The sequence below is a fragment of the Natrix helvetica genome (assembly GCF_964273705.1).
Source record: "Natrix helvetica genome assembly, chromosome: 2".
Classification (NCBI taxonomy): domain Eukaryota; kingdom Metazoa; phylum Chordata; class Lepidosauria; order Squamata; family Natricidae; genus Natrix; species Natrix helvetica.
The window spans coordinates 193,607,823-193,625,973 of NC_138552.1; the positions used below are offsets into that span (position 1 = coordinate 193,607,823).

Genomic DNA, 18,151 nt, shown 5'->3' on the forward strand with positions numbered 1-18,151 from the left:
AAAACTGAGGTTCAACAATCCTCCCTCCCTCCCTCCTCCCTCCTTTCCTCCATCTCCAATTTACAGTGACTAACCTACCTCTTTCCATTAATAGGATTGAAATGCAGTACATTCCATATATATAATATGCAAAAGAACCACAAATAATCCACAATTGCTGGATGGAGTTCTCGTCTCACAAACAGGAGGTTATGAGTTCGATCCTAGGTAGACGCAGATGTAGGGTCTCTGCTTGGGCAGGGGGGTTGGACTATATAACCTTCAAGATAACCTAGATAACCTGCAAGGTCCCTTCCAACTCTGTTAATCTGTTAATACGACCTTTCTTTTGGCCAACCACAAACTACTCATCCACCCCAAAAGGCCCTCCAGAATAGCCACTTTTTCATAGCTTTCCAGAATTGCAGCAAGGAGGGAGCCAATTGCAGCAAGGAGGGAGCCAATCTCATCTCTGGTGCCCCTGCTTAAAGGAGGGAAAGCAACAAAGCACTTTGAAAGCAATTTTCTCCATGAGTGGGAGAATGGTCAGATTCCAACTGGTTAAGGTTCTCTTATAGAGGCAAAAATTTCTTTTATTTCTTAGATTTATATTTTGCTTTTTCTTCCTATGCAATGCATAGTGTCCACTCCTCCCATTTCTGCCATAGCAACACTTCATTGGACTCAGAGAAACTGTCTGAAACTCCACCATGGTTTCTATGGCTAAATGTGCAGGTCTCTGATGTAAGCCCAATACCATAACCATTATATTCTTTCCATCTACCATTTTATTTCACTGATTACTCACTTGTCAAATCTTATACATATCCATAGTCTTCTATTGATTTATACAGTGTTTAAACTTATTTTTTTTAATCCAGGTCTTACCAGATTCTTGAATATGGATATCCTTTTTGGGCTGGGGTGCTGAAAAACAAAGATATTGGATTTATGTACATTCAGAACTGTTCTATCAATATATTTCAGGGAAGCCAAGACAACAGAAAATAAGCTGAAATTTACTAATTATACTAAATGTTAAAAGCTCCTTCCTTCCTTCCCTCCTTTCTTCCTTCCTTCTTTCCTCCCTCCCTCCCTTCTAATTACCTAGATTGATTTTTCTCTTGTGCTTACCAGTTTCTTTCACATGCACATCCTTTTTTGGTACCTTTGCTGAAATAAAAAGTGTAAATATTAAGATATGATTGTTATGTATTATAGTTTTCCCTCTGGTCCGTTCCACCAGAGGGCGCTGTGCTCAATGCTGATTGGTTCCCGGTTTGACAGCCCGGCATATATAAAGGCTGTCAAAGCAGGGCACAGCTGTTGCCTGTTAGCTACGCGCGCGAAATGTGAAGCCGCGTTGGCAACCTGTTATTTAATAAAGCTGTTAGCTGCTTGAAGTCCTGGCTCGCCTCTCTCTGTCCACCCGAGTTCTCCCTAGCTAGAACAATGATAACTTTAAACATTATAGCATTTCAATATGCTTCACTGAAGGCAAGGTTAGATAGGATGAATATTCTTACCTATGTCTATTGGCTTTTCTTTCTTACGTGTTTCTAGAAATTAAGAAGACCAGAACATGATTTCTGCATTAAATTACAATAAATAGTGAAAGAGTGTCCCATTTCTTCCCACAACAACCACTTTCTAAGGTTGGTTGGGCTGAGACAGACAGGCTGGCCCAAAGTCATTTACTCAGGCTCCTTGGTTGAATATAGACTTGAACCTAGGTCTCCCTGTTGCCAGTTCAACCTCTTAATCACTGCACCAACTTGATTCTCATTAACCAATTCATTTAGGCACTTTTTTCTCACCTCTTCCAGGTAGACCCAAAGAAGAAAATCAATTCCACAGGGAGGCTAAAACTACTTTTATTGAGTTTGGTTATAATAACAAAATTCTTGCAATTTGGATTGTGTTCTATCTCATCCTCTTCCTCCGTAATAAATTAGGGAGACATCTGCCTGAGCCACTACCAAATGTTATTTAGATATTCTGGACTTAAATGTTTCATACCTTGTCATCTTGTCAATGGAGTTTGCCTACCACTATCAAGGTCATTTTCCTTACTCTCTACATTTTTCCTATACCACATCTATTTTCCACTGTCTCATGTTAATTTATATTAAGCGCTAAAAGTAAAAAGTGCTTAGTGGAAAGAGAGATATGAATCCATGGCAATGATTATTCAGCATCTCTTCACTCACTGACCACAAGAGGGAAGCTGGATATACATAGATAATTCAGGATTTGTTTTGCTTCCCTCTTTTATCTATCTCATTCAGCCTGCTGTTTGTTTTATAGGCTTGTTAATCTGAGTTCCCTTCTTTCTGCATTTGCTCCAGAAATATATGCATGGAATGCATTTTCTTTTACTTTTCCCCAGGTAGGATGTAGCTAGCTTTGCCTATTCCTATAAAGTATTGTCTTTCAGCAACTCTCTTTTCTTTTATAGATATTAAATCTGTGCAACTAATAGAAACTTGAGTCAAGTTCCAGCTCACACAAACACACCACTCTTACAGAAAATGTACTTTGTTAGATTTATTTTTATCCAGATCTTAATAAATTTTTTGATAAGCTCATCTTTCTCTGAAAGCTTGGTTAAAATTATTGTTTTAGGTTACTATAAACTTTGAACAGTACACCATGTCAGGGCAGCAGGGAGGCAAAATGGGGGGGGGGTGAGAATATTTACCTATTTCTACTGTTTTTTCTTTCTTATGTGGCTCTAGAAATAAGAGGAAGACAAAACATTTCTGCATTGGAATGTCCAGTGAAGTCAGTGAAACCTTTAATTTGATGTTCAAAACGAAGCCAAATTAAGCAGGTTCTTCTGAATATAAAACCCAGAAATAGTAACATCCGATTCCAGGTTGATCATTTTAATTCATTGGTTTCACAGAACACTCATCGCCATAGAGTTGTGTTAATTTATACCAATTCTTCAAACAGAAAAATGCAGTTTTTTAGATTTATTTTTATATGGCACTTACCGGCTTTGTTTGCATCTTTCTTTGGCACTTTGGCTAAAAGAGAAAGATTCAAAGATTTGAGCTATGACACAGATTGAATCCAAATGATCAATATCTCTTTAAAGCCCGTATGTTCCAGAGGAGTGCAGAAGACAAAATAAGGGAGCCCTTACCCATTTCTCTTGGCTTCTCTTTCTTATGGGGTTCTAGAAAGTAAGAGGAAATCCAGAACATGATTTCAACATTTGGGTGTTTATATTAAAAGGAAAGATTCTTCCCCTGGCACAAAGACAGTGGTTTGTTCCTTCTCCTGCTGCTGTGGTCAGGAGTTATCTGCCAAGTTCAAAGTTAAAGGAAGGTGCAGCAGAGGGAAGAGGAATATGATGGGGGAAAGGAGTCACCCTTGATTGAGGGCTTCTAGTGGGGAATGGAATCAGGCAGGTAGAGGAGGATATATGGACAAGGGCAAGGGATATATAGACAGCTATGTATGAAATGGTCCTGGAATAAGCAATGTCTAGTAAAACTGTGAGGAGATTACTGTGATGGTATGTGAAAATGACCTTGAGATACAGAAGTAAGACCTCCAACCTAGTCAGTAGTCTGATAAAAGGCAGCTTAGTCTGCCAGTGGGGAAAAAGACTAGGAAGCATTTCAGAAGAGATCCTCCCTCTAAGAGACTAGGAAGGGGAAGTGATAAGTACTTTCAGTCTTGCAAGATTATTTTTAAGGGCTAATGATTCCTGATTTATTTATTTATTTAATTAGATTTCTAGACCACCCCCTCTCCCCGAAGGAACTCGGGGCAGTGTACAGGTATAAATTTAAAAAACCATACAAACAATAGTATACATAGCTAAAATTAGATTAAATAGCCCCTGTACGAATTTATAAAAATTAAAAACTTAGACCATAAAACCAATCATAAAAATTTAAAAATAAAACTGAGGTGGGGAAGCTGGAATTAGGCCAGGCCGGCTAGCTGGAACAGGTGGGTTTTGAGTTTCTGACGGAAGGAGCGGAGGTCCGTAGTCATTCTAATGTCAGGGGGAAGGTCATTCCAGAGGGTCGGGCCCATCACAGAGAAGGCCCTTCCCCGAGGCGTCGCCCGCTGGCACAGCCTAGTGGACGGCACCCGGAGGAGTCCCTCTCTATGTGAGTGAATCGGCCGAAGGGATGTATGGGGCAGGATACGATCCCGCAAATAACAGGGTCCTGTGCCATGGAGCACCTTGAAGATGATGGTCAACACCTTGAAACGCACCCAAAAAGCCACAGGCAGCCAGTGTAGCCCACGCAGGAGAGGTGTTACGTGGGAGTAGCTAAAGACTCCCGAGATTGCCCGCGCAGCCGCATTTTGAACCAGCTGCAGCCTTCGGATGCATCTCAAGGGGAGCCCCATGTAGAGAGCGTTGCAGTAGTCTAGCCGGGACGTCACAAGCACATGAGTGACTGCGAAGGGCGCTCCGGTCCAATAGGGGACGCAATTGGTGCACCAGGTGAACCTGGTGGAACGCCCCCCTGGCCATGGCTGTCACATGGTCATCCATGGACAGCCGGGCATCCAGAAGGACACCCAAATTGCGTACCCGATCCACGGGGGCCAGATGTTCGCCCCCGATGGCCAGTGATGGAATAAGCTGGTTGAACCGGGGCACCGGTAGCCACAGCCACTCAGTCTTGGATGGGTTGAGCTTGAGTCTGTTACTTCCCATCCAGATCCGTACAGCTTCCAGACACTGGGACATCACTTCGATAGCATCGTTGGGGTGGTTTGGGGTACAGATGTACAGCTGGGTGTCATCCGCGTACAGATGGCAATCTACCCCAAACCCACGAATGATCTCACCCAGCGGCTTCATATATGCATTGAACAGGAGAGGTGAGAGGACCGACCCTTGTGGCACCCCACAAGTGAGCGGCCTCGAGGTCGACCTCTGCCCCCCTGCCAATACAAATTGCGCTCGGCCAGAGAGGTAGGAGGAGAACCACAGCAGAACGGTGCCCCTCACCCCCAACCCCTCCAGTCGATGCAATAGGATACCATGGTCGATGGTATCAAAAGCCGCCGAGAGGTCTAATAGGACCAGGATGGAGGAGCAGTCCCCATGTCTGGCCCTCCAGAGATCATCCACCAATGAGACCAATGCCGTCTCCGTGCTGTGACCGGGCCGGAAACCGGACTGGCGCGGGTCCAGATAATCAGTTTCCTCCAAGTGGCGTGCAAACTGTTGTGCCACCACACTCTCTACAACCTTCACCAAAAAGCAAAGGTTGGAGACGGGACGGTAGTTGGCTAGTAAAGCTGGGTCCAGGGAAGGCTTCTTGAGGAGGGGCCTCACCACCGCCTCTTTCAGGGCGGCCAGCAGGAACCCTTCACTCAAAGAAGCGTTGACTAACTCCTGGAGCCAGCCTCATGTGACCTCCCAGGATGCCAGTACAAACCAGGAGGGACACGGGTCCAATAAACATGTGGTGGCTGCAAGTCGCCTACGCAGCCTGTCCATATCATCGGAAGCAACAGAGTCAAACTCCTCCCAGAATGGAACCTCACGACCCACCTCTGACGTCCCTTCCAGACCACTAGCAGGGACCAACTCGCTTCGAATCTGAGCGATTTTGTCCTGCAGATACTCCCCAAATTCCTCTGCTTTGCCCTGCAGAGGGGCTTCCCGCGGCCTCTGTTGAAGGAGGGAGCGTGTCACCAAACAGGGCGGCAGGGAGGTTATCAGCGGATGCAATAAGAGTGGCACAATACTGACGCTTGGCCACTCTTAACGCCACAAGGTAAGTCCGTAAATGGGCTCTCACCTGAGTTCGGTCAGATTCAGAGCGTGACGATCTCAATCTGCTCTCTAGGCGTCTCTTGTGGCGCTTCATCACCCTCAGCTCCTCGGTGAACCAAGGGGCCTGGGTGGTTCGCTGCCGCAAGAGAGGCCGCAAAGGCGCCACCCGGTCCAAGGCCCCAGCGGCCGCACTGTTCCATGCGGCCACTAGGTCCTCCAATCGGGTGTGGGTCAGGGCTACAGGAAATGGCCCGAGCTCCGTCTGGAACCTGTCAGGTTCCATCAGGCGCCTGGGGTGGAACCATCTTGGACAATCCGGTTCTGCCTCCCCGCAGTGGGGAGTAGCGGCTGGAAAGTCGAGCCGGAGAAGTGAGTGATCACACCATGACAGGGGGGTGATAGCTAAATCCCCTACTCCCAGATCACTCCTCCATTGGCCAGAGACAAAAATAAGGTCCAGTGTGTGTCCCCCCTCATGTGTGGGGCCCTGAATTATTTGGGTCAGGTCCATGGCTGTCATGGAAGCCATGAACTCCCGAGCTACTTCGGATGTCTCCCCTACCGATGGCAAGTTAAAGTCACCCATGACCAACAGTCTGGGGGTTTCAACTGCCATCTCGGCGATCACCCCAAGGAGCTCGGGCAGGGCTGCTGATGCATAGCGAGGAGCCAGGTATACAATCAGCAAGCCCAACTGCTTCCCTGGGCCCCACTTCACGCACAGGGACTCACAACCGGCTATCTGTGGCACAGTGGTCTGTCTCGGCTCAAGACCTTCCCTCACAATGACCGCTACCCCACCACCACTGCCTAGTGCCCGTGACTGATGAAATGCGCGGTAACCTGGCGGGCACATTTCCACGAGAGGGAGACCTCCCTCGTGGCCCAGCCAGGTCTCCGTAATTCCTGCCAGGTCCGGCTCCCCCTCTGACACCAAATCGTTAATGAGGGGGGCTTTGTTGACAACGGACCTGGCATTGCATAGCATCAGCCTCAGGCCCTGGCTCTGTAGGTCCTGACCACCTAGATTGCGGGGGTTGGGACATATGACCGGCCGTACCCAACGACCGTGGTCTCCCAACCGGTGATGAGATCTCTGTCTGCCCTCGCACCTGCCCCTCCCCATGACCGTTGGAATGAAAAGACCCTCTTCTGGAGTATCGCTACTCTCCCCCCCTTAATGGCTCCGCTCACTTCCTTTCTAACTGCACCCGCCGGCTTGGCACTGGTCCCTCCCTCAGCCTTGTTTACCCCTCCCCCCACCCTAGAACCCCCTAAAAACAAATCAGAAATTTAGCTAAAAACCCCCTGAGGCCACGCCTCGCCCACCTCTCTGGATTGATGTATCCCTCATCGAGGTGGGCCCTTGTAAGAGCAGAGGGGCAGACCTGCGAGAGGGGGTACTCCCGCAATAGGATTAGGTCTGCCCTTGAGTACATGGTGAGTGTACTTTACTTAGAGAACACTCCATTTTGGTTTTGGTAAACCAACTTTCCCTAAAAAGAAAGGGTAAATATTTAAGTGTGAAAATTCCAATATCTATGATTGTCTCTATGAAAGTCATTTATAACCAGTTGATATTTTCTAGTTAGATAAGATGAAGTAGCTTCAACTGGCCTCTCCAGCAAGCCAGCCATGAGAAAGAGGATATCATATGAGGATATATCTTTAACAAGCAAAAAGCCAATGATCTAAGAGGAAGGGCAAGAGATGAGCCTTAGGAAACCAAGAGTGGGCAGAAAGGCTCTCTATTATTCATCATTTAATGTTTTTTGTCAGGCTCTTTTTCAAAGCAATTCTTCATAATAATTTTGTGTTAACTGATGGGAATTGTAAATTGCTAGAACTGTTTTGATCCAGATCTTACCAGATTCTTTTATGTGAATATCCTTCATTGGAAGCTTGGCTAAAATGAAAAGTTAAAAGTACTGAGTTTTAATAAATGTGGCACAGCTGTAATATATTAATATGTTTAATCTAAGCAAAGTTGGGGCAGTAATTTAAGTTTACCTGTTTCTAATGGCTTTTCTTTCTTGTGGGGTTCTAGACAATAAAAGAAAGAGCAGAATATTATTTCTTTTGTCTTCATAGAGTTGTGATAATTGATTATATTGGAGCCATGGTGGTGCAGTGGTTAGAATGCAGTACTGCAGGCTAATTCTGCTGGCTGCCAGCAGCTGACTGCTGGCTGCCAGCAGTTCGGCAGTCTGATTCTCACCAGTTCAAGGTTGACTCAGCCTTCCATCCTTCCAAGGTCGGTAAAATGAGGAGTCAGATTGTTGGGGGCAATATGCTGACTCTGTAAGTCGCTTAGAGAGGGCTGTAAAGCACTGTGATCCTATTAAGGGTCACTGTTTCACTATGAAGGCTAAGTGCTATTATAACAATTCTTCAAACAGAAAGATGCAATTTTCTAGATTTATTTTTACATGGCACTTACCAGTTTTGTTTATAAGCACATCTTTCTTTGGCAGTTTGGCTAAAAGAAAAAGATTCAAACATTTTGAATATGACATAGATTGAACACAAATGACCAACATCCCTTTAATGCCCATATGTTCATGGGAAGTATAGACAGGGGTGGAATTCTACTGGTTCGGATCGGTTTGGGTGAACTGGTAGCTCCGACGATGACCTGGGTCTGCCCACCCACCCCTGCTCTATCCTGTCCTGCTTTCCTGCTTTCTAGCTCATATCAATCATGTGGCACAGCTGATTCCCCCACCCCAAGCTGTTTTACTTACCATTGCTGACTTGGAAGGTAAGCAGCTGAACTTCCAAATGCTCCATTTTCAGCACTGCGCATATGCACAAACCACACATGCGTGCAAAGCGTGCACTCACCAAACCAGCAGCATCCCACCACTGAGCATAGAAGACAAAATAAGAGAGCTCTTACCCATTTCTCTTGGCTTTTCTTTCTTGTGGGGCTCTAGAAAGTAAGAGGAAAACCAGAACATGATGTCATATTTCGGTGTTCATACTAAAAGGAAAAGTTATTCCCCTGGCACAAAGACAGTGGTTGGTTGGTTTGTTCCTCATCCTGCAGGTTGAATAAGGAACAGCCTGCAGGGTAAGGTCAAGGGTTGCAGCAATGCTCTCTGCCAAGTTCAAAGTTAAAGGAAAGGGCAACAGAGGGAAGAGGAACATGATGGGGGAAAGGAGTCATCCTTGGTTGTAAGCTTCTAATGGGGAATGGAATCAGGCAGGCAGAGGAAAGCCGAGGAGGACTACTACATGAATAAGAACAGAGGACAGAGGGTAGAGGCAGCTATATATGAAATGGTCCTGGAATAAACAATGTCTGGTAAAGCTGTGAGGAGATTACTGTACTATAATGGTACGTGGAAGTGACCTTGGGAGACAGAAACAACCTTGTCAGTGTTCTGATAAAAGACAGCTTAGTCTGCCAGTGGGGGAGAAGTCTTGGTAGCATTTTAGAAGGAACGCCCCCTCTAAAGGATTAAAAAAGGAGGAAAGAAATACTTTCAGTTTTGCAAGATTCTATTTAAGGACTAATGATTATTGATGGGAATACTCAGTTTTGGTTTAAAGTATTGGGTAGACCAACTCTCCCAAAAAACAAAGGATAAACTTTAAATGTGAAAGTTCCAATATCTGTGATTGTCAAAATTAAATTAACCATGGAGGGAATCTATAACCAATTGATATTGTCCTTCTATAGGTTTAGAGCTATAAGTTTAGGTTTAGAATGCGGGCAACACTAAAAGCAAAACATTATACACATGGAGGAAGTCTTTTTCTGTTCTCTCATAGATAATAGATTTTCTAGTTGGATAAGCTGGAGTAGCTTCAACCGGCCTCTAAAGCAAGTCAGCCCTGAGAAGATATACATGAGAATATATCTTCAACAACTGATAAGGAAAGGATCTAGGAAGCAGGGCAAGAGATGAGTCCTAGGAAAACAAGAGTGGGCACAAGACACTCTGTTATTGATCATTATTTGGTTTTTTTCCCTCAGTCTCTTTTTCAACACAACTCCTCATAATAATTTTGTGTTAACTGATGGGAAGTAGATCTCTTTTGATCCAGATCTTACCAGATTCTTTTACATGGATATCCTTCATTGGTAACTTGGCTAAAATGAAAAGTTAAAAGTACTGAGTTTTAATAAATGTTGCACAGATGTGATATATTAATATCATTCACCTAAGCAAAGGTGGGGCAGTAATTCATGTTTACCTGTTTCTAATGGCTTTTCTTTCCTGTGGGGTTCTAGACGATAAGAGAAACATAAAAACATTATTTCCCTCATCTTCATAAAGTTGTATTAACTTATAACAATTTTTCAAACAAAAAGGTGCAATTTTCTCGATTTATTTTTACACGTCACTTACCAGTTTTGTTTAAGTGCACATCTTTCTTTGGCAGTTTGGCTAAATGAAAAAAAACATTTTGAATATGACATAGATTGAATCCACTGATCAAAATCTCTTTAATGCCCATATGTTCCAGGGAAGCACAGAGGATCTTACGAAATAAGAGAGCTCTTACCCATTTCTCTTGGCTTTTCTTTTTTGTGGGGGTCTAGAAAATAAGAGGAAAACCAGAACATGATATCAACATTGGGATCTTCATACTAAAGAGCCCCTCCCTCTGGCAGCAAGCTATCCCTGAGAAAGAGGATCCCATACAAGGATATATCTTCAACAAGTGATCAGCAAATGATCTAGGAATCGGGGCAAGAGAAGAACCAACAGTGGGCAGAAGGCACTCTATTATTCATCATTATTTTAATTTTTTTTTTTTTTTGCACAGTCTCTTTTTCAAGTCAGTTCAACATAATTTTGTGTTAACTGATGGGAAATGTAAATTGCTGGATCCATTTTGATCCAGATCTTACCAGATTCCTTTATATGGATATCCTTCATCGGTAGCCTGGCTGAAATGAAAAGTTAAAAATATGAGTTTTAATAAATGTTGCACAGTTGTACTATATTATATAAGTTTCCCACAAATAAAGATGGGGCAGTAATTCATGTTTACCTGTTTCTAATGGCTTTTCCATCTTGTGGGATTCTAGAAAATAAGAGAAAGACCAGAATATTATTTCTCTCATCTTCATAGAGTTGAATTAACCTATAACTATTTTTCAAATGCAAAGATGCTTATTTTCTACATTTATTTTTACGTGGCACTTACCCGTTTTGTTTACATGCACATCTTTCCTTGGCACTTTGGCCAAAAGAAAAGGATTCAAAGATTTGGGCTATGACATAGATTGAATCTAAATAATCAACATCCCTTTAAAGCCCATATGTTCCAGAGAAGTGCAGAGACAAAATAAGAGAGCTCTTACCCATTTCTCTTGGCTTCTCTTTCTTGTGGGGCTCTAGAAAGTAAGAGGAAAACCAGAACATGATTTCAACATTTGGGCCTTCATACTAAAGGGACCCTCCCTCTAAAAGACTAGAAAGAGGAGGGGAGAAATATTTTCAGTCTCACAAGATTCTATTTAAAGGCTAGTGATTACTGATGGGAGCACTACAACTTAGAAAACATTATAGGGTCTCCTTCCTGACCAGAGGGCTGGACAAGAAGACCTCCAAGATCCCTTTCAGTTGTATTCAATTTTTTCAGTCTAACACTCATTTTTGATTTCGGTATTGGGTAGACTAACTCTGCCTGAAAAGAAATGATAAACTTTAAGTGTGAAAGTTCCAATATCTCTGATTGTCAAAATTAAATTAACTATGGACAGCATTTATAACCAACTGATATGATCCTCCCATAGGTGTTAAAGCCCAGAATTCTGGCAACACTCCAGGCAACACAGAACAGACATGGAGGAGGTCTGTCTCTGTACTTTCAAAGAAAATACAATTTTCTAGTTGGATAAGCTGGAGTAGCTTCAATCATCCTCTCCAGCAAGCGAGCCCGGAGAAAGAGGATCTCATACAAGGATATACTGGTATCATCAATAAGTGATGAGCAAATGATCTAGAAAGCAGGACAAGGATGAGTCCTAGAAAACCAAGAGTGGGCAGAAGGCACTCTATTATTATTATTATTATTATTATTATTATTATTATTATTATTATTATTATTATTATTATTATTATTATTATTATTATTATTATTATTTTCACAGTCTCTTTTTCAAGTCAACTCATCATCATAATTTTGTGTTAACTGATGGGTAAGTGTAAATTGCTGGATCCATTTTGATCCAGATCTTACCAGATTCTTTTACATGGATGTCCTTCATCGGTAGTTTGGCTAAAATGAAAAGTTAAAAGTACTGAGCTTTCATAAAAGTTGCACAGTTGTAATATATTAATATATTTTGCATAAGCAAACATGGGGAAGTAATTCATGTTTACCTGTTTCTAATGGCTTCTCTTTCTTGTGGGGTTCTAGACAATAAGAGAAAGACTAAAACATTATTTATCTCATCTTCATAGAGTTGTGTTGACCTTATAACAATTTTTCAAATGGAAATGTGCAATTTTCTACATTTATTTTTACATGGCACTTACCAGTTTTGTTTTCATGCACATCTTTCTTTGTCACTTTGACTAAAAGAAAACACAAACAAACATTTGGGCTATGACATAGATTGAATCAAAATAATCAATATCCCTTTAATGCCCATATGTTCCAGAGAAGAGCAGAAGACAAAATAAGAGAGCTCTTACCCATTTCTCTTGGCTTCTCTTTCTTGTGGGGTTCTAGAAAGTAAGAGGAAAACCATGATATCAACATTTAAGTGGGACCCTCCCTCTAAAACACTAGAAAGATGAGGGGAGAAATACAAGGCAATATCAGCAATTCCCCATATTCAATCAGACTGGCATTTCTTTGGCGTTTAATAAAGTGTGCCTGGCACAGAGACAGGCCACATAGGGGATATTGTGGTCAAAACTCCCTGCCTGGCAACAACTGAGACCTCACCTAAACCATCCACCAGATCCACAGAGTAAACCATAAGCTCCCTCAGAACTCCATACAGTTCATCAGTCATCTGGGGAGGGCCAATAGAATAGGCCATCTCTTCCCATGGGAGAGGGCAATGAAGGGAATCAAAACATTTGGTGTTGATATTTTTTTAGCAATTAGTCACTTCTCTTGGAACTCTCATTTCTGTCGCTTTTTATTAATTTTCAAAGTGGAAAATGGGATTTTCTGGAATTATTTTTACTTAGATCTTACCAGGTTTTTTTGAATGCACAGCCTTCTTTAGCAGCTTGGCTAAAAGGAAATATTTAAGAATATTGATTAGTATAAATATTGAACGTGGATCATTAATATACGTACCACATCTTTCATATAGCAAAAGTGGGGAAATTAGACCATACCTACCTAGATCTATTGGTTTTTCTTTCTTGTCTGCTTCTAGAAAGTAAGAGGAAGATTTGAACATGATTTCTGCATTTAGTTGGTCAAAATAAACAATTGGTGACTCCATGATTAACAGAAAAAGTGTTAGAGTGAGGACACTTAAATATAGAATTTTTTAATTCCCCAATTAATCCTATTGGACAGAATGCAGCCTCCTATCTACATTTTTAAAAATAATTTTATTGCTTTTAAAACAACAACAGAAAAAAGCAAAAGGAACAAAAGGATACATACATTATCAAAACAATGCATAAGAAGTGCTTAAAAATAAGTGAAAAAGTACAACAGAAAAAATAGGATACAGAGTATAATAAGTTGTTAGAACAATAAACAGATACAGTTCTATATATAATCTAATACAAACATTATTAAGGTATATATATTTCTAATACATTTATATGACTTTCATCCTTTTTTTAATCTACAATACTTTGCAAAACTGAGTCATGTTTTCTTATATTTATCCACACAAAGTATACATTCTATAGGCAATCCACTCATAGGTAGAAACTGTAATCAGACTTTCAATCCAGCAAAGCCACACATTTATCTTTTCAATGTTGCATTATCAGTCTTTTAGCTACAATAAAGGCACGGAGAATCCATGTCGTTCAGTTGTCAAATTCCATGTACTAGGTATGTAATTTAAGATATTATCCTCAGAAAATCTCCGCTTTTGTTGCACAGTTAACATTTATGTAGTCCATTATTTTGTCTCAAAATTTAATGCTTTTAAAGAAGCATTGCCATTACTGCATCCCAACAAAATGCTGTCCTACACAATTCTTTTTTATACAAACGTAATGGAGCCCAATAAATTCTAAATATTATTTTTGGTTTTATAAGTAAATTGAGATCTATTGATATTCTTGGTATAGATCTTAAGTCTCATTGTCTAGGCAATACAGGAACCTCTAATTCTTTATTCCATTAATCGTTTACATTTTTCATATTGAATTGATTTATTGATAATATCTGTTGAAATGAATAGTTGGTTTCTTTGTTTTAAAAGATTTAACTAGTTGTTCTCATATCTCAGGTGTCTCAGAAAGTGAAAACGCTGCTAATTCAAACAATGTTGTTAACAATTATTGTAGCTGTAAATATTGCCATTGAGTTACATCTAATAAATGATATTTGTCCCTTAGCATATCATATGTTAAACATTTGCCAGCATCATCTACCAATTGATCCAAAGTCAATATTCCCATTTTCATCCAATTTTTCCATATCAACATTTCCCCCAGCTTTTTAATATTGGATTTCCCCATTAAGTCAATTTAGCATGGTTGACAAAAGATTGAAACATCTCCTATCAATGTGATATTCTAGTTCAAAACTTTTCATATAGAACGCTCACTTCTGTAGTCTTTGATTAATTTTCAAGGTAGAAAGTTGAATGTCCCAGATTTTTCCCCCCTTAGCCTTACCAGTTTTGTTTGCATAAACAGCCTTCTTTGGCAGCTTGGCTGAAATGAAAAGATTTAACTATATTGATTATCACACATGTTGAATATTTAGACTTAAAACAACTTTTAGGTAAGTAAATGAAGGAAAATAAGAGCATGCTTACCTATTTCTATTGACTTTTCTTTCTTGGCTGGTTCTAGAAAATAAGAAGAAGGTTTGAACTTGATTTCTGCATTTGGGTATTCAAAATAAACAGTGAATGATTCCATATTTAACAAAGAAGGAAATAATAAATTGAAGGCACTTAGAGACAGAATGATTTCATTCCTCAATTAAAATTAAGGCAGAATTCAGGAGACTCCTCTGACTACATAACTCACATATTCATTTTGTTGATTTTAAAAAAACAACTTAAGGTTTATATGACCAGAAAATGATTTTAAATGCATTTAAATGTTCAAACTAAACAGTCTATAATTTAATACTTAACAAAGAAGCAAATGACAGATTGAGGTCACTTGAATTCCATAAACAAAACTAATCTGGGATTGAATAGATTCTGGATTCAATTGGCAGAATGCACTCTTATTATCTATTCTTTTTTGTTTCTGTGGTTTTCTTCTTAAGGCTTATATATCTTCTGATTTGAAAATAAATTGTGCTTATTTCTATTCCTTCTTCCAGTAATCTGGCTTCAATACCAAGATCCAATGTGAGGACATCTCCTCAAGAAAAGGCAAGCATGTTGGAGCCAAAGCTATAGGGCTGTGTGAATGAGGCCTAGTAATTTATTATGCAAATGTTTGGCTTTATTTCATTAGGTAATCACATCTGTAACATCCATTTCCAAAATCTTCTGTTAATTTACACTAAGTATGCAAAGGGAACAGTACCATTTCTGAGATATGTTTTTTACCCCAGTCTTACCAGTTTTCTTTACATGCACGTGTTTCTTTGGCACTTTGGCTAAAAGAAGAAGATATAAGGATTTCAGTTATTCTACAATTTGAACATGTATAATCCTTATCCATGTCCAATATCATGTTTTGGGGTTGTAAAAGAAAGAAAATATTAACATACTAACCTATTTCTATTGGCTTTTCTTTTTTATGTGTTTCTAGGATATAAGAAGAAGAAAAGGACATGATTTCTCCATCAGAGCCTACAAGGGTATGCTTATTCCATATATTACATATCATTAGTGAAATGAGAAACCAAGATCCCAGTTAATTATTCTTGTGATTTCATAATTAAAACAAAGAAGGGATTAAGTGGCTCTTATTTTCTTCCACTTATTTATTTTTGTTATTGCTGCATATTCTCCAAATTTAAGTAGCCAATCAAATATCAACAGAATTGTTTATTTCTTCCAATTCTGTGGAAAATTTATCCTCATTGCCATGAAGCAAAGTAAATTGTGGTTTTGTTCTTCAAAATTTATATTAAATGAGAAACCCATGCTTGTCATGGGTAACAGAATGAATAAAATTCTTGATTAGTAGAATGTTAATATTACTATTTATGAGACACAAAGGAGGATAAACATTTAAATGGACAAATTATCAAACAAAGTTTGGTAGAAGCATGGAATTCTCTAAGGAAAATAATAAGCCCATTAGATACACTTGTCAGTGTGTCCTTTAAGTGCCTTTCATATGGGAGATAATTACAATAAGAAAAATGTAATTACATAAGCAGGCATAGTTCATTCAGACTCAGTGAATGGATTGAAGACATAGCAAGAATTATTCAGTGAAGATCAGAATATGGATGATTTTGAGGCAGTGGATCGGGGACCTTAGGAATTAGTCCTAAGTAACTCATAGGAAGAAGATTTAGTCTATTTTTCCATGTCATTTTATTTCATTACTCAATGTCTTCTATGGCATGTTGACATCAACAACCTTGTATGAATTAATACAAAGTATTCAAAATAGAAAGTGTAATTTTTTTGGGGGGGGGGGGGATATCTAGGTCTTACCAGATTCTTTCACATGTGCAGCCTTCTTTGGCTTGTCTGCTAAAATAAAAGGGTAAAAGAATAATGTTAAATTTTCAATGGCACTCTATATCAATATGTTTCTGGAAAGGCAGAGGTGAGAAAAATGGGGAGTAGTTTCCTATTTCTATCAGCTTTTCTTATTGTATGGTTCTGGAAAGCAAGAGGAAAACAATAAGGTGACCAACTTTTTTACAATGAAAAGGAGGACAAAACATGTTCTATTGTCCAAAATGCTAAGGTGACCAACTTTTTTACAATGAAAAGGAGGACAAATAAATTGGAAAAAATATATCGTAAATAAAAGAAATATTTTATTCATTGCAACAATAATACACTAAAATATGATATATGCATAATGAAAACATTTGCAACGTTTTATATTGTAATTATGCTTACATGCCTGTTAATTATTATTTAAATGAGTACTTTTCCATTGAATTAATATTTTTTGTCAATGTATCATCTTCTAACAATATATTGGAAATATCTGAACAAGAAATATCCTTCATATTGAATTTTACGGCAAGTGCTTCAGCTAGAGTATCAACATTCAATCTTGATTTCTCACTTGTCAAAAAATCATTGGCAATTGAAAAAAACTCTTTCAACTGCTGCATTAGTTCCAGGGCAGCACAACATAAATTGAACAAGTATAAATAAATTTTCACATGGAATATGTTCATTTTTGAAATGGCTGAAAATATCCACCCATCTTTTATCAATTTCAACATGTTGATTTTCCCATTGTATTAATTTTTCAGAATTTAAATATATATTCAGTCTTCTAATTTCTTCAAAGAGACAATTGTTGTCTATTTTAATGTCTAGCATTTCTTTAGATAAAAATTCAACACAAGATTCAATATCTGTTCAATATACTTGCGATGAAGTAAAAGAAAACACCATTAAAAACTGTTTAATAAAATATGTCACATAATGTGCAACAGATTAGCCTTCAAATATTGAAAAGGAGGACATGTAGGAGGACACTTTTCGAGGGAGGACAGAACTTACAAAAGAAGGACTGTCCTCCCTAAAGGAGGACGGTTGGTCACCTTAAAAACAAGGACATTGTTTCTGCCCTACAGAGTATTTAGTAAGCAGTGTAGTGTTTCTACATTAAACAGAAAATGACTGTGAGCTTGTAGACAGTGAGCTTACTCATTCCCCAATTAAGACTTTGAAAGGGCAGTTAGTTTGTTTTATTCCAAGAGAGAAGAAGTAAGGACATGTTTTGCTTTTTTGTAAGTTTACAGTGCTCATAGAGAACCAAGGATGAATCAGAACTTAGCTTTGCAGCAATGACAGCTAACTATTGTTTCTATGCCAGCAAACAAGAAATGTCTTGTCCAACCCACTCACTTACTTACAAGAACCTCTTCTCTCCCCACAGAAAAAAATAAAAATGAAATAAAAACCTATTGCCCATAGAGGCAAATCATCTATAGAGAGATATAAAGGTCCTTCTCTTGTCTCTAAACAGACAAGTCATGTGCAAGAAAACCAAGCTAATAAATTAGTGTTTATTTGCTTATTTAAAAGATGTATATAGTCACTCATTTTAAGTAACTCTGGGCAGCTCACAACAGCCAATTAATATTAAATTATTATGCATGTCAGAATATTCTAAAATG

At 39.5% G+C, this 18,151-nt stretch overlaps 1 protein-coding gene across 28 annotated transcripts in view; it reads right to left on the reverse strand.

Moving 5' to 3' along the window:
• Positions 1-18,151, reverse strand: part of TRDN (triadin) — a 286,138-nt gene that overhangs the window by 75,890 nt on the left and 192,097 nt on the right. For 17 of the 28 annotated variants that reach the window (XM_081941056.1, XM_081941059.1, XM_081941041.1 and 14 more), the window contains 28 exons: positions 16,497-16,535; positions 15,600-15,632; positions 15,443-15,481; positions 14,679-14,711; positions 14,536-14,574; positions 13,067-13,099; positions 12,917-12,955; positions 12,403-12,435; positions 12,244-12,282; positions 12,088-12,120; positions 11,945-11,983; positions 11,064-11,096; positions 10,751-10,783; positions 10,608-10,646; positions 10,259-10,291; positions 10,102-10,140; positions 9,947-9,979; positions 9,804-9,842; positions 8,643-8,675; positions 8,184-8,222; positions 7,754-7,786; positions 7,611-7,649; positions 3,131-3,163; positions 2,979-3,011; positions 2,681-2,713; positions 1,506-1,538; positions 1,114-1,152; positions 868-906 (listed from right to left, as the gene is read on the reverse strand). In XM_081941056.1, coding sequence (XP_081797182.1) covers positions 868-906; positions 1,114-1,152; positions 1,506-1,538; positions 2,681-2,713; positions 2,979-3,011; positions 3,131-3,163; positions 7,611-7,649; positions 7,754-7,786; positions 8,184-8,222; positions 8,643-8,675; positions 9,804-9,842; positions 9,947-9,979; positions 10,102-10,140; positions 10,259-10,291; positions 10,608-10,646; positions 10,751-10,783; positions 11,064-11,096; positions 11,945-11,983; positions 12,088-12,120; positions 12,244-12,282; positions 12,403-12,435; positions 12,917-12,955; positions 13,067-13,099; positions 14,536-14,574; positions 14,679-14,711; positions 15,443-15,481; positions 15,600-15,632; positions 16,497-16,535 — 1,002 coding nt within the window. The remainder of the gene's footprint in view (positions 1-867; positions 907-1,113; positions 1,153-1,505; positions 1,539-2,680; positions 2,714-2,978; positions 3,012-3,130; positions 3,164-7,610; positions 7,650-7,753; positions 7,787-8,183; positions 8,223-8,642; positions 8,676-9,803; positions 9,843-9,946; positions 9,980-10,101; positions 10,141-10,258; positions 10,292-10,607; positions 10,647-10,750; positions 10,784-11,063; positions 11,097-11,944; positions 11,984-12,087; positions 12,121-12,243; positions 12,283-12,402; positions 12,436-12,916; positions 12,956-13,066; positions 13,100-14,535; positions 14,575-14,678; positions 14,712-15,442; positions 15,482-15,599; positions 15,633-16,496; positions 16,536-18,151) is intronic. The other 11 variants (XM_081941060.1, XM_081941061.1, XM_081941043.1 and 8 more) reach the window with 10 other exon arrangements.